This window comes from Echinococcus granulosus (genome assembly GCF_000524195.1).
Source record: "Echinococcus granulosus chromosome Unknown EG_S00019, whole genome shotgun sequence".
Taxonomy (NCBI): Eukaryota; Metazoa; Platyhelminthes; class Cestoda; order Cyclophyllidea; family Taeniidae; genus Echinococcus; species Echinococcus granulosus.
The window spans coordinates 61,282-84,946 of record NW_020170399.1 but is presented as its reverse complement, the minus strand read 5'-3'; the positions used below and the strand labels follow the sequence as shown (position 1 = coordinate 84,946).

Here is a 23,665-nt window from a genome sequence, read left to right as displayed (position 1 = left end):
TATTAGGCAAAATTACTTCAGAATATTTTTATAAAACGTAAAGGTCACTTAAGTATTCATCAGCCTGTCAAACCCCTATAATGGAAATCTTTTGTGCAAAAAAAAAAAACAAATCATTTTGATTTAAAATACTATTGTAATGGCTTAAACATTTGTCATAGCTCGGTTTTGGCAACGAGCCACTTAGGGGTTCCGTTATTGTACCTAGGCTAGACAGCCCGGCCTCCGGGCCGTGCCAGTAGACCCCCTCCCACCTGTGTCTTCTTTCGTCTTCTGGGTAGTTTTGGGATCCTACACCGTGTTGCCGGAAACTTTAATCTATGTAAATATATATGCAAAACTTTTTGCACTACTTTCTTTCCAAGTATTCAATATTCAGTCACCATAGGTTGTGCTCCTGGTCGGCTGCATGGTCGAGAAGTTATAATAACGGATCTCTGGTCCTTCTGTGTGTGAATAGTAAACCATCCTCCAAGCAGACTTAAGGAAAGATTCGGACTGCCAAATCTCACGACAGCCAGGTTCGCAAAATGGCATGGACTAATACTTGTTCAGATCGTTCTAGTGTTCTATTTTTTGATAAAGGGAAAAGTATTAAGCGCATTGAGACTTTGTAGAGGTACGCATAAGTACCCCCTATTAACTACAGTTAGGAAAATTGTAAACAGTTTTGTAATTACTGAAAATAAAACAAGTTTTTACTTTTTAAAAAAGCTTTATTCTAAAAATTGACATTAAATGCCAAAACCGCTATTTCATATTCGCATAATTTACTGCATCAATGCAGCTACTTTTGGCATGGTACTTCGAAGAAGATTGTAGTATAAGTGCTAATGCATATTGTTTAGGCTACTCTTTGGTACTTTTTTTCGCAAAACCATCTAAGAGAAAGCGCTTTTAATGCAGCGCTTAACTGTGCGCTTTCATTGGTTTGATTACGCGGGTCACTTGAGGTCCCGTTGGGGGTGTTTTTTGGCCTAGTTGACTACGGAATGCCGATCACGGACTCTACGCCGGAGGAAAAGTCGAAAAAACCAGCTACGCATGCTGAGCGCAATGCAGCGGATCTTGAGAAAATGACTGGAGATTTTGAGGAAACCGAAGTGACCGCGGGGATAACTGATGCCTTAAAAAAAGTAACCGAAGAAAAACAGTTTTCAGCTCCGGCCCCAAGAATCAAAATTAGGTCAGAGGACGTCGATTTAATCGTGAGTTTTGCATTTGTGAGGCAAGCAGCATTTCCCTGTTTTCAAATACTGTCATTGTTGATGTGCGGTACTTTGAATCGGTTTTCAGTCCTAGTTTGCTCACTCTAGGTTCAGGAGTTCGAGATCAGTTGGATAGCGGCGGAAAAGAAACTCAAAGAATGCCATGGTGATGTCCGCGAAGCACTTTGTGCATTATGTAAGTAAAGTAGTTTTCTTATGTACAAAGGTATTCTAATACACGCCTCTTGTATTTAATTGTTTGTACTGTAACAGCAGCATGAAGCAGTCGCCTTGGCGTTATTTAGGCGAATCGTTTGCTCAAAACCTTCCAATATAAGCATATTCAGAAGGTTGGGTTGGTACTAGGTTTCTTGAGCTTGTCACGATCGGTATTAACTGTAATCCAGATGTCGGTACTTTAGAGGGGCTGAGGTACGTTTTTTGGCTGTGGAGGAGCTTAAAACTGATATATTTAGGGTGTTTTTTTTGCATTGAATCGCCTTAGGAAATATATGAAATGTCACATTTACCTGATATTTATTTGATAATGAACCTATTTATGGGGACTCTGCGGTTTGTGCTTCCTTACTGCTATGACCTATTACGGCTCTAAGGTAGAATCAAGGAGATACACTGCAAATGTAAAGCTAAATTAGCAATGCCCTTTTTTGTAAAAGCACTTCAGGGTCCGTGTTATTATTAGTGCTGCAGTTTCGATTAGTTCATTTCGGCGATGCATTTGACGACTTTTTATCGTAGCCTATAAATTGCGTGGCAGTGACCATCCTCTACTACTAAAATGTGCCGTATAGTGATGCATCAAGCTGGGGAGCATGAAAGATCGTACCCTCCATCGTGTTTAGATCTGGTTCAACTGCCTTATTTAATGAATACACTAAATCCTGGTAAAGGCGAGGACTCTAAGACAGTGCGTTATTCTCTTAAAGGCGATAAGTCCAGGAAGGGCGTATTTCCCCATTGATGTTGTCTAACCACAACTAAGAACACCCATCATACTGTGGAGGGATTCCCACGTATTGAGTGAATTCGTGTGGCACTGCATTGCTCGGTGCGAAGCTTTAGTGATAATTTGAACCGGAATTTGGATATTTTGACTCGTTTCCTGCAGCAATACTAACACTAAATGCACAGAATCCCAAGCTTGTTGACGTTAGTGAAAAGTGTGGGCTACTTATTCCCATTAACGCGAATTACAGTTGTGTTTTGGCCACTACTTTTTGTGGATTAATATGTTTTGATTATGTTTAGTTTAAAATCTAAACCGGCATCTTTTAGCTTTTTACCCTAAAATGTGAGCAATTAAGCACTTGGAACTTCAAATTTCCAGCAGTAATCGCAGTGAATTAACATTCTGTTGATGTTTATCGAACTATGCGGATACCCGAGTAGTCACGGGTTGTATTTCCGCTCTGTGACATGGCCCGAGGGTTATGCTAGTGGCCTTTTAACTCTTCTCTGTGCCAGTAGTATATGTTCTGTCGCATTACTTTGGCTTTTTCCGACTACATAGAAAACACCGGACGTCATTTTGATGACGGCTACACGCTAACCCGATCCAAGCGCACAAACATCCTGATTTCTGGGCTAGGTACTATGCCTCAACGTCTTCACTAGCTGAATGGTACCCAGAGAGATGGGGAGGTGATGACTGAATAGCACTGAAGTGAAAGCAAAGTTAAATGGAGGAATGGATGCAAAACTTTTGCCTAGCGAGCCGAGGCTGTTTCCGATATCGTTTTTCACCGACTGGTTCTGCCCTTGAACCAACAACTAGTAATCTCGAGAGGTATAAAGCCAATGCAGTTCTTCTTCCTCAAAAGTTACAAGTATGCCGAAATTGAGGGCGTTGGGGAATTGTAGAGATGTGCCAGAGACGTTACGATCGAATGCCTTCCAAGGGGAAATAAGATCTTATGACTGATACTGCTGATTTATAAGAGGTTTTCAGCTCAACGCGAAGCAGAGATTTGGTACCTTAACTGACTGTGTTTAGGAAGTTGGCACTTCACTCTCCGTCAACTGCGCTTTCAGCTCTTTTGCGCATAGCGACGTATGTTCTTTCGGACTGCTTTGCCCTATTATGACCTCAGAGAAGGCCCGGGGCTCTAAAATAAGGTGACAAAACCAGTATGCAGAACTAAATTATGTCAAAAACCTGCATTTCCCAATTTGTGTATTTGAACGAACTTAGGTGGCCAGAATTTCAAATTGGTGTTCTTCTGTTAAATTGTATGCATAGAGTAAATGTTTGATTTAAGATATTTTCATCATTTTGGATTTGCGTTTTTGAGGATGGTTCTACAAACAATATGCGTTAAATATGTCAACGTAGTACTTTTGGCTCTTAACAGTAAGGGCAAGGTTTCTTAATATCTGAACATATTGAAGAAAAAATAAATTTGTGGTTGTTTAAATGTGTGTGGTGTGTATTTGTACAATGACCTAAATTTGCCAGCGATACAAAATCCCGAGATGTTAAGAGATAATGAACCATCGTTCGTCAAAACTACGGCAAAGTTTGAAAGACTTGGAGCCATTCGCGAACAAAGTGTGCATGTTGTGAAAGGTCACAAATTTCTGGCACGGTTTTTTAAGCAGGCTACGTTTTGTGGGCACTGTACAGATTTTATATGGTGAGTGGTCCAACTATTACTTCATGGCTAAGGGGCTTTGGAAAACAAGGTTTCCAATGCAAAGTATGCTGTTTTGTGGTTCACAAACGCTGCCATGAACTCGTTCTCTTTCCTTGTCCCGGGTCGGACAAAGGTCCAGAAACCAACGTAGTGCATAATTTTATTTTTTAATCCTCTTTAGTATCGAAAATCTCACTGTTTTAGGAAGCACACATACACGTCTCCTGCGTTTTGTGATCAATGTGGTACACTTCTTTATGGACTAGTCAATCAAGGGATTCGATGTGAAGGTTTGATTTATCACGCCAAATTACTTTTAGTAGTTTGCCAACTAAATGTCCACAAACGTTGTGAACAATATGTTCCAAGGCTTTGTGGTATTGATCACACGGAAAAACGTGGTCGAATATACCTGAAAGTTGAGCATAATAGATCCGCCTTGGTTGTTTACGGTAGGCTGCAGGCCTAAGTACTAACAATTATGATATTTATAACGATTCAGTTAAGGAAGCTAAAAATCTTGTTCCAATGGATCCAAACGGACTTGCTGATCCATATGTAAAGCTTAAGTTAACTTGTGATGGCGAAAGAAATCGAAAATTCAAAACGAAGGTAGTCAAAGCCTCTCTCAACCCGGAGTGGAATGAAAAATTTGTTATGTAAGTTCTTGAAATTTTCTTTGGTTTATGCAAAATATCTGTTACAAATCTCTGGTACCTCACTTAATCAAAATTCTTTACTAAATTTCATAAATAACTCTTCTTGCAGACTTCGCTACCGTTTGTTATTGCTGTAATACCGGTTCAATGCTGCTTATAACACCTGCCGAATCGTTAACTTTTCAAACATAAAGCTAAAGTGGCAGAATTGTTTAATCTTACTATAGAACAAAACCTTTGGTTTTAATGTTTCGCAACCAAAACCAGCTGAATATTTGACGCATATGATCAGTAAACTTGCATTCCTTTGGTCCACCTGCAAAATGCAGTGGATGAATGTTGCAATAAATAATGCCCAGCAGTAACACTGATGCTCCGATAAACACTTGCAAAAGTACAAACTTTTAATTGCATGTCTCCGTTTCAAGCCGAGCTATCAGTTTTTAATGGATGTTTTCATGCGTGGCAAAATAAACATTGCGCACCTTATAACCATGATAAGTTTTGTTTTGAATGTTTGGCTGTTACCCTTGCACCCATGAATTTACACTTATAAAAGAACCAGCAATGATGTTTTCGTTGTTACTCTCGGAACCACTTATCATGAATCCAGTGCAAGTGACAGAACATGTGATTTAACCGCATGGTCTAGGGAACCGCTAAGTTTAAAAGATTTAGCTACCGCCAGTATCAGTTGGATCAGATGCAAGTATTTAATTTCAGCAGTGTTAATTACACAAAACACAGTAAGATTCCAAAATTACCAAAACAAGTAAATGCCTAGAACGCAATAGTTTTTTGGAGAATTCGTCCATAACATGGTGGTGGTGTACTTCAGTTACGGAAGCTAAAAGATTTCATTGTTTTTCGTCTCGTGTCACAATCCAATGTGATCTTTTAACACGCATTCAATCTTAAAATAATTAACAAATTCAGTTGCCAAGTCATCCACTTTAACAGTATGATCTCATACTAGAAAATACAGTCATGCCTATTAATAAGAGGTTCAAATCAACTTGGATATGTGACGTAGACTTCCTCCTGAATTCCAAAGGAGAAAGTAGTTCTGAAAGCATAAATTTCATTTTTAGGGGAGTTACTTATTTTGCTGCCTTGGAAGCGTTGCCACGCATTTGTGCGTAGGTGATTGCAACATCACAAAAAGTAGTTATGTATAAAGAAGGAAGTAAGAACTAAGTTTTTGGCTTGTTTTATATACTTTCGTGCTGCTAGAAATAAACATGTGCTGCTATTCAGACAAATTGATGCTGTGTGCGGGATGTGGTGGGATGTTGAACCGATTTCTGCGTAAAACGCACCCCCACTTGTGGGTGCTGAAGTGGCGTAGCACAATGAATAACCCTTGGGTGCAACATTTATGCAACGAATCAAATAAACAAGCCGAACGAAATGCTTCTGCTCTCCTTGCATGGAGAGGTTGAGGATGGTCTCTTAAAAGTTGCGCTCCAAATTCAGCGATTTGAGAGAGCTGCAAATAAAATCAACAATGTATCATTTATCACCGCTATGCGTATAAACCTTGCATCTGCCGGTTTCTGTTCGCTGAGTTACGAGTGCGTAGGCGAAAATCAAAGTAGACTTATTCACACCCTATTGATAAGAATGTGATTTTCACCTGTAGTAGGTAACTGTAGTTGTGTGTGGATCTGATCTGAAATTTGGAAAGAAACAAAGTACCAAGGTAACTACGTCAGATGAGGTTCTGAAAACATCCTAACACTGTATATTTTTTGATGCGGATAATCGTTTATTAAAATATGATAAAATTTTGGCAAAAGGTCTGCTGAAATGCTGCTTCATCGAAATTGTGCTGAGAATTGCGTCTTTTAGAAAGGTTGTATGCACTTTTTGAGCAGGTCTTGGTCCACGATGGATGTAAATAAAGAACAATGCTACAATAGAGATGTGAAGGGTACAGTGGTTTGATAAATCAGATTGCCTGGCGTTTATCTCGTCTCTTCTCAGTTTCATGCAATGAATGAATGATAAACTCTCTACCGGAGCAATAGTATCAAAACAAAGGAAAAAGGTAATGTTCATAATTATAGGGAACAGATGCCTTATCTCTTTGTCACAACTACTCACCAATCATGCGTTGTATGCCTGTCAAAATAAAAAAGTCCCAAAAGAAGGCTAATGCTTGACGGCACCAAAGGAAAACAAAATATCTCCATAGAAAGCCGATTTTGTGCGATACGGTCCATTTGAAGTAAAACAATAGTTAAGTTTTCATGAAGTTTATCCCAATTCTTTAACAACCGTATCTTCTCCAGTCGTCTTCCTTGTACTTGACACTTCGCCTATCGCTTTAGTCGGTGGCACTTCGGGTGCTGTGTTTGTCTTCCTTAGCAGCCAATGCACTGCAAATAGGCGCCAACCAAGCCATAGGTTAACGCTGGTAGGAAGATTGTGACCAGCGACCACCTTCACATTTGACAGCAAGAGTCAGAACGATGGCTTAATAGGGAAAAATTAACGATGGAGAAACTACTAACAGATTGTATATTCTGCAAGAAAACTAATCTCCTTAGCAGAAAAGGGAAGGTGTTTCCCGAATTTCGATCTTTAACTGGGCAGGAAACCATTCTAGACTTGTGCGGTATAGTGTTTGAAGGTCAGTTTTTAAACTAAGAAACTGAATGAGACACCTAAGTGTTGCCAGACGAGCGAATAGGCATGAACCTAAAGAAGAGATGGATACTTTTAAATCGGTGACGTTGCCAAAGGTTTTGCAACGAGACAGGTACGGTAGTAGAATTTTCGGTTTTCAAAATGGTGCCAGGCATGCACATGGTGAAGTGTTCGGTGTTAGTTCATTTTTAAACACAAGGCGAGTTAAGATGACTTGTCCAGTCTTAGAGGGGAACTATTGCTGTTTTTAGGCTTGCGCTAAGTTTAGGGTGGGAAGACCAAATTTAAAGGTAGCTATTTACCTGAAGGTTGAAATTTGGTGCTTTCGACTGCTTGAAATGTCCTTTGCTGAAATTGTAGCTAAAAAAGCCTATTGATTGTTAACCGGTCTTCAAGGGAAAAGAGGAGGCTTTTCCAGGGGGCATCACAAGAAGGGAAGGCGTTTGTTTCGCAAATTTTGTGCTTGACTGTGCAAATGAAGAAGTACCCACGAAATAGTCTTAATATCCCAAAATCGCTCCACTAGAAAAAAATTACTTCGAATCTCCCGATAAAAAAGAAGGAATATTTTCTTAATCTTTCCTAGCGGCAGCTAAACTGACTGCATAGAGGCTAATGGATGAGAATACGTAATTGAAACATTAGTACCACACTCAAAGGGCGCGATGTGGCAAAGCTGATCTGTTTACTGCTGAAGATGAACTATTCCAGTCCAAAAGTTTTCTTTATATTTCCCACCTAGCAGCCTGATAGTGTATTACCTGACATCCACCGACACGTCGTCACTAACGAAAGCACATCTACCACAAATAGCAGAGCAAAAATGGGTAAACTTGTAACTGAGACTTCAGGCTTATTACCTACATTCATCACCTTAAATTGGCCAGGTTATGATTTCCGGTACACGACAAAGCAGCGACCATTAAATTTCGAGAGACAATTGTGTGAGTGAGACACTTTTCATCACCACGAAGTTTCCCTTATTTTGTGGTCTTCTTAGAGAAATAGGCCCGGAGGACGAGTCGAAACGTCTGATGATTGAAATGTGGGATTGGGATCGCGCCTCACGAGACGATTTCATGGGTGCCCTCTCTTTCGGGGTGTCGGAGATTGTCAGACGCCCTGTCGATTGCTGGTTCAAGTTGCTGAGTAGGGAGGAGGGCGAATTCTACTCCATTCCTTGCTTCGATGCCAAGACGATCGCTTTCTTGAATATGAGTCGTGCCAAATACGAGGTGAGTGCATCGTGTCCAATTCCTTTCCCACCTTAGCAATCGAAGTAGCGCAAAATAAAATTTGTTTAAACTATTTCGTCTGTAGAGGATTTCAGTCGAGTTACAGGAGTTCATAAGTTCAACGACTTGAAATAAGGGTGTAAAAACGGAAATTCGTTGTAAATGTGAGGCTTCATCCTAATAGATAATCATTCTTACGTGAACTGTGTGAGTAATAATTGCTTGGTTTGGCCTTCAAACAAGTACTTAACGCATCAGTTGTTTGATTGTAACATGTGCTACATGAAAATCTTCCCATGATAAATAATAGTTGATTTAGTTTTTTTCACATGAATTTAAATGTAGAAATATTTTTAAGCCCTTGAATTGGGCAGTGGTTGACACTTTTCTATTCCCAGTAGATGGATGACACACGGCAAAGGTAACTGAATTTCACTGCTTTAAATGAAGTGGCAAAAATGAATGGCTTTGGGGAAAAATCGGATGTCATTTCATGTGACAAACCGTCCTATCTTATGCACGATTTATAACTGTTTTATCCACACGATACATTGTCTTGAATTGTACAGAAATATCTTCTTCGATTCTGGTGCTTTAGGTGGTAAATCTACATTTTTGTTCTTAGCCGACTGTAAAGGCGCTAAGTCTGATGAAATTACAAACGCCTATACACTGGACTGTTTTAAGGCTCTAATTTGGGTAAATTTCTAAGTTATTTTTGAGAATAAGCACCCTGATATCTCTTTGAAGACGAAAGAATATCTGATCCTAGTGCAGAATGTGCATTACTGGCTGGAGGCCGTGCCACTAAACGAAAGTTCAAAAGCTGGGGGGTTAAATGGCCACAAAACCATAGGGAAGAGTTAAACAAGGAACTGATGAATTCCACTTGTGGATGATATTAAACAGGGATTTTTACAATGAACTATTTATAGTCCTTTTCAGTTGAACCTGTATAGAGATGTTTCTTGAAAAAGCGTGTGTTATCACCCTTGGCTTCCTTGGCTGCATATTTACATAAGTAATTAAGTACTCTGCTTAATGAGCCGTAAACTGGGTGCTTTTGAAGCTGGCCTAGGCCTTACCACTTGCGGATATCTCGATGGGGCCATCTTGAGCTCAGTAAGCAAAATTCATTTTCTAATTCACAGACCACTTGTTCACGAAACTTCGTGTAACGTTTGTAATAAATTTTCGTTAAAGTAAATGTATTTTCAGTGGAGAGATTTCGGAACACTTCGCAAATTTTAGTGCTTCAAAGGCAGGAGATTTTAAACACAACCTCGATAACTACCCGAAAATGCTCTTCTTGTGTCCATAGTATGACATCAAGGGGTTGATATAGCAAAAGTGGTAGTTAACTTACAAGAAGTGTAACGCAAAACACAGTAAGAATGTAAAAGCCTAAAACCATCCTCACTTGGGCACCAAAATGAAACCTTAAGACAAACATTATCTTGTGAAAAAACTTTTCAATGGTAAGTCAGGAAAAGTCGACTATCCATCTTAAAGTCCATTTCAAAGTCTTTCAAAGAGACTTACTTAAAAGCCTAATATAAAGTGTTTTTTATTCGTATAATTCGCAAAACATTGGAAAATTAAGCAAATCACTGATAGCGACGGAAAATGACTATTAGCAGTATAAAACTCGGAACGGCAGGCCATTACTCCATCAGATTTGTTTCAACCAGTGGAGATGATCGTGCGATCATCTAACACCAAAGCTCATATCAATGACAGTAGCTTTGTTTCTCTTCAATTATGTAGTTAGGCCATTTTTTCTAAATCTCCTTTAAAAGCCAGTTGTAAAAACAGACCTTTTAAACTGCACAAAGCGTGGGAATTAAAACAAACTCTTCGTCAAAATTTAGCTTTAAAAGTTCACTTTCAATAGGAGAGCAACGCATTTAGAACATAATGGAAGGTCCACAACGAATGCCTTCAGATTATTTTAAGAGTACCTGTACACAGGTCAGGTGGCCGAAAAATGGTGATAAGTGGACACTCTTTATGGTACTTGCCCCTTAGTTTCAAATGCCCAATCGTCACCACTTTTGAGTGACAGGTCATTGCTTGTCGACAAAGTCAGATTCGAGGTTCAAATGTGGAGCACTATATTGGTGTTCAAAGCTGATCCAAAAGGCGCAAACCTACAGCACTGATAAGTGAACTAAATTTGGTAAACAATGTGCCTTAGCTACAGGGTAATTAGGTCGAACTGCTGGCCAGAGAGGTACGAAACCCACTTCAGTGGGCCTTCTATACTACATTTCCATTGAACTTAGTCTCTGAGGCAAATAAACTTTTACCAATCACAAGTGACTTTTGGCTGTCGAAAAATGATTTATTGTTAGGTTACTTTAATTGGAGAGGTAAGAAAGAACCTAAACAAATAATTGTTTTGTCTAATTAGCGGATAATTTCACCTCAAAGGCATAATGCATTAAATGCTACAAACTGAGGGCATATGTTGCCTCTAAATTGGACATTTTTCCGCTCAAAGACATGCGTTGGAAATGTGTTTAGCTCCAGCTATTAAAAAAATGTTGGTTTCAGCCATATTACTAAATTATTTAACCTATTAGTCTAATTCTATCAACTTAACCTTACTCTCAAGTTTCATTACCACTACAGAAATCTAACGGCACCAATTTGGGCAAAGACGACAACCGCGTACAGAGTAAACAGGATACCCTTCGAGTTACGGATTTCAAGTTCCTTCGGGTCCTCGGAAAAGGAAGCTTTGGGAAGGTAGGCAGCATTCACCCAGACCGATTACAAGAGCAACTTGCCTGCTGTGGTAGATGCTGATTCAAAGTAGACCATAAGAACTCTTGCCCATGCTCTCATTCCAGAGGATTTGCATTCCAACAACATAGACAGCAATGCAGTAAAGATACTTGATAAATGATTTACTTCGGGGCAAAATGATTGATAAACCGTGTCCTGAGTACATTTATGTTTCTTTTCTCAGGTTATCTTGGCAGAGCACAGGAACACCGACGAGGTGTATGCAATCAAGGTGTTGAAGAAGGACATCATAATCCAGGAGGACGATGTTGAATGCATAATGGTGGAAAAGAGGGTGTTGGCTCTGCAGCAAAAGCCTCCATTCATAGTGCAACTTCACTCCTGCTTTCAAACCATGGTGCGCCTATTACTTGTTCCTTCGATCACCATCTGCTTGCTACACATCACCGTAACTCCCTAGGGTTTGTCCCAGACGAGTGTTTACACTGCTTTCAAACACAAAAATTGGGATATTTCTCCGGAGTCTACCTTTGCTTAAGATCTCCAACTACTGTGCACTGACCGACCCAAACGAAAGGATGACTTCCCTTCTCTGTTCCATAATGTCGGACACTTGCAGCTTTTGAGTTAGAATTGAAACAGCGCGACACTAAGGCCAAATGGTACACAAGACATCAAACTCCTCCGATAATCACACCAAGACAGATCAGGCACTCATTACTCTGGGAAAGTATACTTTGATTTTGAGGTTGCATTTCTTTGCTAGCATTTATCAGTCTTGCATTACTTTTTTAAATCAGTACTGAGAAGAGGTAATTGACAAATCTTTTAAGTAAATCTTGAACAAAATGTTGAGCTATTAGTGTCAACCTAGCAGGTCAAATATCTCAGTGTAGACACGTGGAGAAGCAGCAAACATCCATCAAATGAGTGAGCATCAACTTTAGCGTTGCTACAATTTTAAACTCAACGCTTGGAGCTGCAGCCTTGACACTTGCCCCACAAATCGGTCTCCGACCTCTAACTGTCATTATCTTAAAAAGTCATGTGATTTATCAGGGTAAAAAAAATGCATTTTGTGGTAATTCACTGATTCTTTTAAAGGACCGATTATTTTTCGTCATGGAGTTCATTAACGGTGGCGACCTGATGTACTGGATTCAACTTGTTGGCAAGTTCAAGGAGCCCGTCGCCACGTGAGCTGCTCTGTTTGCTTTCTAATATTTTTAAAACCAACTTTTAATGCATTTGAAAAGCCATTTATGAAACAGTTGGCCATCCCGTCCTTCTTTGCTTACTCGAATGACTTCTTGGTAGATTATATTGTACACAAGGTGCATTTACGGGGATCAGTGTATAGTACAGATATAATGTCAACTATTTCATGACATTTTGATGCAGCTAAATCACAACCAAACGCCAGAACGGCGGATTTTATGTCCAGAAGAATAGTGAACTAGGTGATAGTGTCTCAGCATTCAATTTTACTAACCCCTCCCTTACTGAGATAGGGGTAAAACGATCAGGAAGTTAGATTAAATTTGCATTTGACGAATCTAATAACCCCCCACAGAAAAAGGATACTGTCTTCCCTTACTCTCACCAACCTTAATTTGCTGATAAGCCTTATTAATTTCTGTTGACGGCAATGAGATTGTGGTATTGCATAGCCCGAAGCAGAGTGCCCTAATGGAAGTTCTCGAACATTGTAGCTTTTACGCGGCAGAAGTTGCTGTTGGCTTGTTCTTCCTTCATTCCCATGGCATCGTGTACCGGTAAGTGTAGCTTACTTCAAGAATCCAACACAATCCATTATAGTGCTATCTAAAGCTCTCGTAAAAAGTATTTCAGAAAAACTACTCAAATAATGGTCATTTGTATATCGCAGCAAATGCTAAACGACCTCACATGGCGTGCTTTACCTACATAGCCTATCTGTTTTGTCATGGTAAAATTCCTTGTTTGGAGATTCAAACAACTGCAATCGGAAGCGGGGAAGCTCATAAAAGAAGCATTTTTGATTACAAATTACTTATTTTGTGGATTCTTAATTTTACTAAAAGACGTAAACTGCAGTAATTGTCAGTGTGTCAACAATAAGAAGGCGACTTTGTGATTTTGGGTGGAAGTGTAGTTTCCTCAACTTGTAGAGACCTCAAACTGGACAACATACTCCTCGACCATGAAGGTCATGTGAAATTGGTCGATTTTGGATTGTGCAAAGACGGAATTGTCGGAACGACTAAAACGCGAACCTTCTGTGGAACCCTCAATTCCATGGCGCCAGAGGTAGTTTAAACTAATGTCTCTCTCAAATCCTCGAGTCTAATCTGATATGATAACATGTTGCTTCAATAAATTGCCCCGAATTTCATTTCAGAATAAACTTACCAGAAAAGCGTCATTCGGGAGCTAGACGATTTTCCGAAATATGGAACCGTAGGGCAGAATCCCAAGTTAAGAGTAACTTGCTCCACCGCCATAAATAGTATCTTGTAACAATCAGGTGTTTCTTTTTTGTTAACCACATGCTCATTTTTGGAAGGCAAATGTTATGGAGCCGCAGTTCCTTTTTTTAGGTAATTCAGCGACAACCCTACGGAGCATCTGTAGACTGGTGGAGTTTCGGCATTCTCATTTACGAAATGCTTGTTGGTCAGGTATTAATTTCACCCAACGCCCATTCCTCTATTTACAATGTTTTTACAGCCACGAATGAAAATAAGCTTGATTTTTTTAGCTGATGCCAAAATGACCTACATCGAACATTCGACATCTAGAAAACATCAGCTGAAAATGACGCATAACTTTCTCAACATCTACTATTTATGCATGAGATACAGTAGGAAGTAAGTTGGTCAGTATGGAGTGGATAGTATGGCAGCGCTTTCGTACGAGTGTGCTCAAAATGTGCCGTAAAATGAGGTTTTTGAAGTTGTTTATCCAGTTGCGGAACCATCCAATGGCTCATCCTTCGAAAGCAAAAGATACGATCTAGTTCTGCTGTGTCGATTCAAATTTCATCCAAACAAATTCATGCAGGCTTCAGTTTTCATTAAAGCTGCAAAACGTCGGCCATCTCCTTACTACAGTGTCATTTAGACTCCATATTGCTAATATAAAGAACTTCATGATGGGGTGTAGCCTTACCTCCAACAACTGAGCATTTGTTGAATGACCTCATCATTTCAATTTCACAAGTGCGTGTGGCATAGTGACTTCCAGTATTACCCAAAAAAACTTCACACATAAAACAGTTCTTAAGATTGCAAACCGTTTCCTGGAGTTGTTACTTGCAGATCCCTAATGGTTTGTCTTTGCATTGTCACAAAATGCGTATTTGCAAATCTGTAATTGTCTTGTGTGTGAAATAATTTAACGAAACAGTTAGTCTTCAATGCCTGAAGTACCGCTTGCATGATGGGACGTGCATACGCCATAGATAAGTAAACTATTAGACCTCCGGGAGTTTATTTTTAACATGTGAATTTCAGATGAAAATCTCTTTCTGTTGGTCACAGTCACCTCGTCCTACGAATAAGGACAGAATCTGCTTTGCATGAGCCGCGCTTTATGGGGCTGTAAAGCTTTTTTATGTCGTTAGCTTAAAACGGCACCAGATGCCCTTAAGCTGAGTTGATGCGGGAAGGATTAAATGAATTTGTGTAAAAACCTAGAATTTTTTCCTGTTTTTTTGTGTTCTGGATGTGCAGTTCAACAATGAATATTTAGTCACTAGCTGAAGTTATAAAAAGGCGCACAAGCTGCTTTAAAATTTACCATACACTGCTGAAACTGATTTTCTCCAAATCTCGCAACGTTTACGAGGCAAAATTATCCTGTGATTGTAACTTTGGGCAATTTGGTACTTTTAAAACCCCGTCGGCACCCTTAAAACTACTAGCAAACTCGGTTGAAGTGCTTTGCATATCTGTGGTGTGATATTGTGGCCTCTTAAGACTTCCGCGAAGGCGGAAGAAGTCAAAATCCTAGAGTAGAACATGTATTGCCGACAGACAGAATGGCTGGGGGCTACTGGCATGATCTGGAGGTCATGCCACCTAGCGAAGTACAACGACGGTGACCTCAGTACCCTTGTAGCCAAAACAAAGTTGAACAAGCGACCAAAGCATGGCGGCATCATTTGGAGTTGCTTTAATATATGCTTACTCCCAAGGACGGTAGTCAGGATCTAAATCACTTTGACAAAGAAAGTAACACAACATATTCCTCAAGAACAGGAGCATTCTCAAGCCCTTTCGGAGGTTGCAATAAGTCACACCAGCGTAGGAGGACACTTATCACTGACGGTCGTATAAGCTAGAAACGCTAAAAAAATTTGTGCAGCTATACTGTTACGAAATTAAAAATCGCATAATAAGATGCTAGATATTTACAATTCATCCTTCCTAGTACGGTACTGTTCCATGAAAGACAAACTCCTTGATCACATTTTACTGCATAAAAAAAATCCACCTCGTGTCTTTTTCTGGCCTAGCCACCGTTTTCAGGAGAAGATGAGGAGGATCTCTTTCAAGCCATCCTCGAGACAACTCCGTCCTTTCCACGTAATCTGTCAAAAGAGGCCCTCAGCGTTTGCCGAGGCGTAAGTGCGATTGTCTACTCACATCAGTTTTCTGTCATTTTCCACCAGTACTCCTCATTGAGGGTAATAATACGTGTTTCCAGTTGTTAGTGAAATGCACCTCTTTAAGTCTCAACAACACTTATCTTGCACTTTCCCAGTCCCAACGGTTTCCTAGGAATCTGCAGTTAGCTTGAAGACAATCATTGACAAAAGGTCATTTGATCTATGAATTAAATGCAGCTTTGGAATTTGTGCTCCTCTCGTTTCTTCTTTTATGGTGGAATAGGATTCCTGAAACTTTCATTGAAAAAATGTTTCCTTCCATTTTGTCTTAGTGATGTAAAAAGGGGTTGCCACGTCATTAGCTGTCACCGTCGCTATGTAACGGGAGGCCACTCAACTCTCATCCTTGAAATTTGGCGATTCGGTATCAGCTGTGGATCTTTGGACTGTAGGCAGTAGCTAGGGGCTTCAGTATTGTAGAGTTTTTATGTACTAAAATCAGCAGACGTTCCCAACTGTAGCGCATTAAATGAGGTTACCCAAATACCCTGATTTATCCCAATTACAACCTAGGCCCTTCTTGGCAGGCAACGGCAAAGGCTCCATTTGCGTTAAATTTGTAGACTTAGTACTGTTGAGGTAAATTTGAAATATTTAAATGTATAAATGTGGAGACAAGACGAAACTATATAAGAGGAGTAGCAACAGTTGCGCTTTTACAGTCACAATTTGGCCTCAAAGCTTAAGGTGTTGTCACGCATTACCACAAGTTTCACCTCGTTGCCGCATTGCTTAGACAAGCAGATTTACTTTTGGGGTGTATGCCTCGGGTACCTGATCAAATTTTACACCTTTGATAGTTGGACAGGGCCATACTACTAGATACATGGTTGGGTGCAAGTAATCACTGATTTTGGCCTTAATATAACAGGCATGGGCGATCCATCTGTGCTGGTATGTATCTTATACGGAGTGCAATCTACAAATGTCGGACTAATTTGTTTTGATTATCTTGATCATCACTCTTTCTCCATTCTCTTACCATCCGACTTACCCATTATGGAGGGACTCCTAAGGAAGCAAACCGTGTTAGACATCCACACGCGTTTTACTGTGATTCAACAAGTAAATATAACTTGAAGTAAATGTCTTTTTCAACTCAGTTTCTTAACAAGGATCCCAATTCTCGTCTCGGCTGCAGTCCGGCAGGCAGCCTGGAGATCCGCGATCATGTCTTTTTCCGAAGAATAAACTGGGAGCTCATAGAATTGAAGGCTATTCAACCTCCATTCAAGCCTTGTGTGGTAGGTCGGGCAACAAACTTGCCACTATAGCAAATGGACTAAAAGAAGTGACCGCAGCTTTGCAGCGGCAAATTTATCTCACCTTCATTCAGCGAGATTTCACCACAGAATTATTTGAATGACACCTAGACTCAAATTTTATAAAACAATTTAATGAAATATTTACTTAAACGCATTCGGCAAGGCTTTATATTAATCATGATATTTTGTATCTCTAAGGATTTAAGTGTGAGCTGAGACATTTCTGCACTATCCCTTTGAGATTTCATGCACTGAATATCTCGATTAAACCTACAGTTTGTACCAATACTGGAGGCGTTGCTGGCAGTGATACCGACAATGCGAGAATTCGCCTTCATGTACAACCTTCCCGTTGTAATTCATTTCTTTTAGAAAAGTGGTTATTAGGACAGGGGGAGTAGAGACAAAAACATTAGAATAATCTGAAATATTATAATTAACTTTGCGGGATTCTTATAAGATTTGGCCACTTTTAAACGGAAAAGATAGCTGGAAGCTCCATCTGCCTGCAAATCGTAGGGGCATCACTTCAATCGTCTCATTGAAACCTGCATGCATGCGTAGTCCTCGTTGACTTCCAATTATACTAAACGACGCCTTTTCTACTAGTAGGAATGCTTTCCTTTTTTCAGTGTGACAAGCAAGACACGAGCAATTTCGATTCTGCCTTCACCAATTTGCCAACTGAACTTTCGCCAACAGACAAGCTGTTCGTCATGAACCTCAGTCAGACCGAATTTGCGGGTTTCTCTTTTGTTAATCCCGAGTTTGTGATTGAAGTATAAGTGTGGCTCAATTGCCAGCTATGTTAAGTGCTCGATTCGATAGATACTTTATGTCTTTATGGCAATCGTGTAAATACCTGTTTCCCTATTCCTTCCTCCCATCAGTACCTCCTGTAATAAATATTCTGTATGGCTAATAACACTAGAGGTGCTTTGTTATGGCATTCATTGAAACTTTTGGGATTTGATTTGGACACTTTTCAAAACACCGGCAAGGAAAAGTTCTTCAAGGAGATATTCCACAAGATAGCATTTTGTTAATTTATCTGCATTATCATAGAGGGATAAATAAATATGCTTCACTGGAAACTTTGCCACCTACTTGTGCATATGTGAATCCAACATCACTAAAGTTTGTTTGAATAAGATCTAATTCCAGTAAAGGGATCTATAGAGGCAAAAGTATGAAAGAAAACACGAATGCTGCTTTCAGTAACGAGGGATGTGTAAAATACCCCACAGCTGTGCGCTGCTGCCCACACGAGGCCGAACAAATAGGCGCTGCGTGAGGAATGCGGTGGGATGGCGAACCGAATCTGCTTATAGATGCTGAAGTGGCGCAGCACATTCTGTCGCCCTTAGGTGCAACAGATATACAGCGAAGCAAATGAGGCGGCTCGTTCCTCTTTGCACTGAGTGGTTGAGGATAGTCTGTTAAATTTTTAGCTTCAGGTTCGTTGATTCGAGAGAGATGTCAATAACAATAACAATTCATCATTAATCATCCCTAATCCTTTAATAATCTAATCCGCCGGTTTGATCCGCTCAGTTATGAGGGCGTATATGGCAATCGAAGTGGACTTCTTGGCAACTTATTGACAAGAATGTGATTTGTGCCTGTAGTAGATGACCGTAGTAGTGTGTGGATCTGATCAAAAACGCAATGAGAAACAAAAAAACTAAAATGATCTCGTCATGCAAGGGATTGCTCGTCCAACAAGGTTTTGAACACATTCTAACAATCTATATTTTAATGTGGATAATTTTTTGTTAAAAAATGGTAAAATTCTAGAGGGTCAGAGCTCTGTTGAACTGCTACTGCACAGAAATAGTGCTGATAGGTGAGAGTTTGCTTGCATTTACTGAGTATAAAGACAAAAAAGGCACAGCGGTTTGATAAAATAGAAATCATGGCTGTTGGTTCGTCTTTTTTTGATTTCTTGCAATTAGTGAATGGCATGCATATTCTGGCGAAATGACATCAATGACAGGTGAAAAAAGAAAGGCCTATGAGAGAAGAGATATAGATACTTTAGCACTTTTGCATAGGTGCCGCCTATCATGCGTCATATGCTTGTAAATAAGGAGTTCCTCGGCAAAGTAGCTTAAGTGTAATACACCGTATCAAAGGAATGCAAAGAGGACCGAAGGAGGGACAATTTCCCTGTTCAGTGCTTCAACTGCTCTGTCACAATGACCTGTCCTTCTAGGGTTGATCTTAGGCAGTTACATGGAAACAAGACTGTCACCTTAAATTCTGGCTCACCCAGAGCTAGGTTGAAATTTTCTTTGCCTTCTACCTACTGGATTTTCTTATTTCTTGCCAAACAATTTGTCCACCTCTTCATTGATGTTCTGTTTTCAAATCCTGACGTCCCAGATATTCAATATCAGCCTAAAAATTTTAAGTTATCCTGCTTAAACGCGTTTCTCTACGTGGTTAAGCATTGTATGACTTGCGAAATTGGAGACACTTTTGAAGAAGGCAAATCACCTTGCTAAGAAATCGTTTCTCAGCAATATTTTTCCTGCCCATAAGAGTGGATAAGTTTTCATGAAGCTCGTTCCAATGCTTCAACACTTGCATCTTCTTCTTCGCTTTAGTCGGTGGCATTTTGAGCACAGTGTCCATCCTCCTAGTAAGCTAGCAGTCAAAGAGCTGCAAGCAGGCATCAACTTGGCCATTGGCAAAGCCTGACAGGTACAGGTCAATGGCCACCTTCACATTTGACAGCAAGAGGCAGAACAATGGATTAGAAGGAAAAAAATAGCGGTGTTAAGAATGCATTTCCCGTTTAGAATTATTAACTTCTCTGCACTAGAGAAAAGATTTGCCCTATTTAGTTTCTCGACAAATGAATGGATCTGTGGAAGATCATATATTAGTGTTCTAATGACCTAATTTATGCAAGTTTTATAAGCTTTTCTCGAAAAAACCATCCTTAGTCTGCTCTAGAGGCAAAAGGAGACAGGAATCTAGGGCAGAATATGTGTTGTCTACTGGAAGCCATGCCACCTGTTGGAAGTACAAATCCTTGGGTCTTTAAATGGCTACGAAATCATAAGAAAGAGTTAAAAAAGGAATTGACGAAAAAAGGGAATTTCGCATTTGAACCGTCCACACTCCTTTCCACTTGAACCTGCTTAACGATAACTTATGGAACAGAATATGCTATCTTCCTTGGCTTCACAAACCTCGAAGAAAAAGTTAGTGTTCCCCTAATTCAAGTGCAATTTAGTAACTGCAATTTATATTTCACCTGAATAAATTGACCAGATTTTCTACAAACTTGGTTACAAATTGACGTGACAAGTCAGCATGCTTGGAGAGCTGCGTATTAAGCATAAGTTACAAAGTAGTTGACCTAATAGGAGTCGTGAATTTTAAGCCCATCCTAAGCATTCGCCCAAAATTTCCCCATTAGTTTTGAGGTATGGCACCTATGAGTTGACACAAAAAGTGGAAGTGCATGCTTACTTTTCTGAGGAGTTACCCAAGACCCTGTTAGTAGTGCCACAGGCCAAGGCCATCTTGACATTGAACGTTTGGATGCAAATCAAATAGAAGTCCTTCTTACTATCCTTTAAAAAAGGCAAAATTTTATCATTTGACGTTATAATGAACCAATATATTTGATGCATTCCCCCTTTTTGGTAGAAAATCGACTTTCCAAATGTCTGGTATTCTATCAAAAAATAAGCAGTTTGCACCTGAATAAAGTCGGCGCAGGCAAAAGTTATTAGCAGGATCACTTGTCCAAATTTACAAAAGACAGTATCTCCTTTTATATTTACGTCTTACAAATGAAACCCTTTGCACCCTGAGGCATCAACACAGGGTTGATGAAATCCCCTACATCAACATAAATAATGGCATAGAATTTTCAAATGTTGCTTTTGTTCACCGTACAACCATTTTTTTGCTGGAAAAAGGTTTTTAAATCATATTTCTATTTGTTTGGGCTATTCAGCACCAACCACAAGAAGCATCCGCAAAGAGGAGTTCTTTCGGCACTCTTATCTGAGAAATGATTGTTTGTCAGTGCTCATTCTACTATTCACAAGGTTTTCAAGCATATAATGGAAATGATCTTGCTATCCAAAGGCGATATTAAATGAGGCATTTTAGACATTTGGAGCCTCAGAGAAACAGGTGGGCTAAATAGCATGGATTGGGTGGAGTGGAAGCGTTGCTATACGAGTTAGGTGAAAATGTTTCACAAGAACGTGTTTGAAGTCCTCTATTTATAAACTCCCATGTTTACAATCTTGTCAGTGGCAAGTCAGGAAAAGGTCTACTTCCGCGTCGGACTGGCTCTTTTCAACTTTTCCTCTAGACATCACCTTAAAGGTTTGGTAGCATGTTAATACATTTTGCATTTAATTAAAAAGGCCCCAGAAAATTAAGCGAACCATTAACCAAGTGGAGAAATCAAGACTTTGAACTGTTTTCTAGTAACGTCTGAAAACAAATCTTACAGTCTGCAAATCAGAGGAGCAGTACAGTACTGCATCAGAAATGCCTCAACCGGTGGAGGTAATGGTCTGATGTCCTTCCATTAAAACTTATGTTAATGTCATTTACCTCTTTTCCCTATTTTTTCTGTAGAGTCACTTTAACAGGAGGGCGGAGACATCATGAGACACTCACGGGACCTACACTTATAAAGTCTTGCCGAGGACAATCAGCCCAAAGTAACAATCACGGCCGCACAAGCGATAAATCAGAGGTGAGTAAGAAGGATACCTCTCAGAAGAAGCCACTTCTATCCGTTTCGCTCCCACCACACTCCTTTGATTCATATGACAAGCACAACGTTAGGCCCTGGACTTAGCATTAATGCCGTGTCTACCTCCAGAGATGCCATTTGAATGGCTGATCCTCAAAGTACTAATAAGAAGCATCTAAAGCTGGACACATCATCAAGAATCTTTTAAAATAAGTTGGCGTTAAAGGACAATCCCATTATAAATGAGGTAAAGGTTAGGAGCTTCTATAAAATCTGTGGCCCCAACCATGCTTTAAACGGTTCTTTACCATGCAATGAATAAAAAATTCTTTATTTTTGGATGTTGCTACGCCCTAAAGATATTCATTAGCATTACTGACAGCAAAAATGCATTTAGGTTAACAAACCGTTGACAAAGATGATGCGACAGACGGTGAATTGAAAGGAAAAGTAATAGGAATATAAGTAGAGAACAACTCCGTGCTAAGATTCTATGGAATGAGATATTGGCAGTCAAGCCCTTTTGCTACACCGGATATTTTTTGATACTTCAAGATATATTGCTGTACAATATGACGGCCCAGAGTAGGGTAAAAGTCCCAAACAAATTATTTAGTAATATTGACGGCAAGCTTGAATACACTTACACTATAGCTTTGAGACCAACCTCTTATCGTTCACAAGAGATCTCCCTTTATTGTCGGTCATAACGCCTATTACAACAGCTATTATATATGCCGTATCGCCGTCAACTTGCTTTTGCATCACTTTATATATCTGGACCACTTGCACTGTGGTTACTTTAGAAATCATTTGTAAAAGGCAACAAGAGTGATTCGCCCCAGGAGTTCAGTTGGGTTGGCAACGTACGGAGGGTTCTGTAAAGAAAATAGAATAGAACACACGATAGCTATTCGAAACAAACAAGATGACACTCTTTGAAGAGGTACATTTAAACTAATGGAACATTGTAAAGTGACGAAGAGCTGAAAAGTAGCGAGTAACAGATGCCAAAAAACTGCAAACTATTGTTACATTTGGATAATTGAAATGAAACTTCGGAGTTAACTGGGGGGAAGTCATGCACCTATGTCAGTTGGTCAACAAAGGTTGGCAAATGAATCTCATTCAAGGTACATGTCCACCCAGTCATGACCACCGCTATGTGGCTTGCAGCTGCTTGTAAAGGAAGTCAAAACCATGATATACTGATCCAAAGGCACAAATATGGCGTAGTAATGACAGTGCCAAATATGGTAAACTGTGCGGCCTAGCTACTGGAAAATTGGGTCGAACATTTTCTCCAAGGCATATTAACCTCTGTCAGTCTGAAAAGAATTCCATTGTCAAACAATGATGGTGAATAGCTGTTTCGTCTAAGCGGTGAAGAGTTTAATCGTAAATGCTACAACTTGAGGCCACCTTTCGCCTCTAAACCTGCGATTTTTCGCTCGACGCCCTACCTTGAAAATAAGCTTAGCTCAAATCATCCAAAAATACTTGTATCAGTTAAATTACTAATTCATTCAAAAAAATTTTTCATCTCTTAGTCTAGGTTTCAAAAACAAATTATGCTCTTTAAGAATAAATATCAGCTATGAACCCTAATGGCAAAGATTCAGGCAGAGACAACAGCTATGTACAGAGTACAGGATACAATTCGGCGCACGGATGTCCAGTTCCTTCGGGTTCTTGAAACCTGAATTTACCTGCTTTCTGTTTTCATAGGTTACTTTGGCAGGGCACAGGAACACCGACGAGGCGTATGCAATCAAGGTGTTGAAGAAGGACATCATAATCCAGGAGGATGATGTTGAATGCGTAGTGGTGGAGAAGAGGGTGTTGGCCCTGCAGC

At 39.8% G+C, this 23,665-nt stretch overlaps 2 protein-coding genes across 2 annotated transcripts; both read left to right on the top strand. All coding sequences in view use genetic code 11, as the record gives it.

The window, feature by feature from the left end:
• Positions 1-992: 992 nt before the first annotated feature.
• Positions 993-1,412, top strand: EGR_03546 (Huntingtin-interacting protein K; the record flags this gene model as incomplete). Its single annotated transcript, XM_024492795.1, has 2 exons — positions 993-1,208; positions 1,317-1,412. The coding sequence occupies 2 exons, from the start codon at positions 993-995 to the stop codon at positions 1,410-1,412; spliced, it is 312 nt and encodes a 103-aa protein (XP_024352678.1).
• A 2,289-nt stretch (positions 1,413-3,701) lies between these two features.
• On the top strand, positions 3,702-17,860 carry EGR_03545 (Protein kinase C, brain isozyme; the record flags this gene model as incomplete). The annotated part of the gene is made up of 13 exons (XM_024492794.1): positions 3,702-3,862; positions 3,895-4,009; positions 4,319-4,521; positions 8,174-8,408; positions 11,043-11,159; positions 11,383-11,556; positions 12,264-12,355; positions 12,872-12,934; positions 13,310-13,448; positions 13,739-13,858; positions 15,658-15,765; positions 16,914-17,054; positions 17,708-17,860. 13 exons carry the CDS (start codon positions 3,702-3,704, stop codon positions 17,858-17,860), a joined length of 1,821 nt encoding a protein of 606 aa, XP_024352677.1.
• Between the last annotated feature and the right edge of the window lie 5,805 nt (positions 17,861-23,665).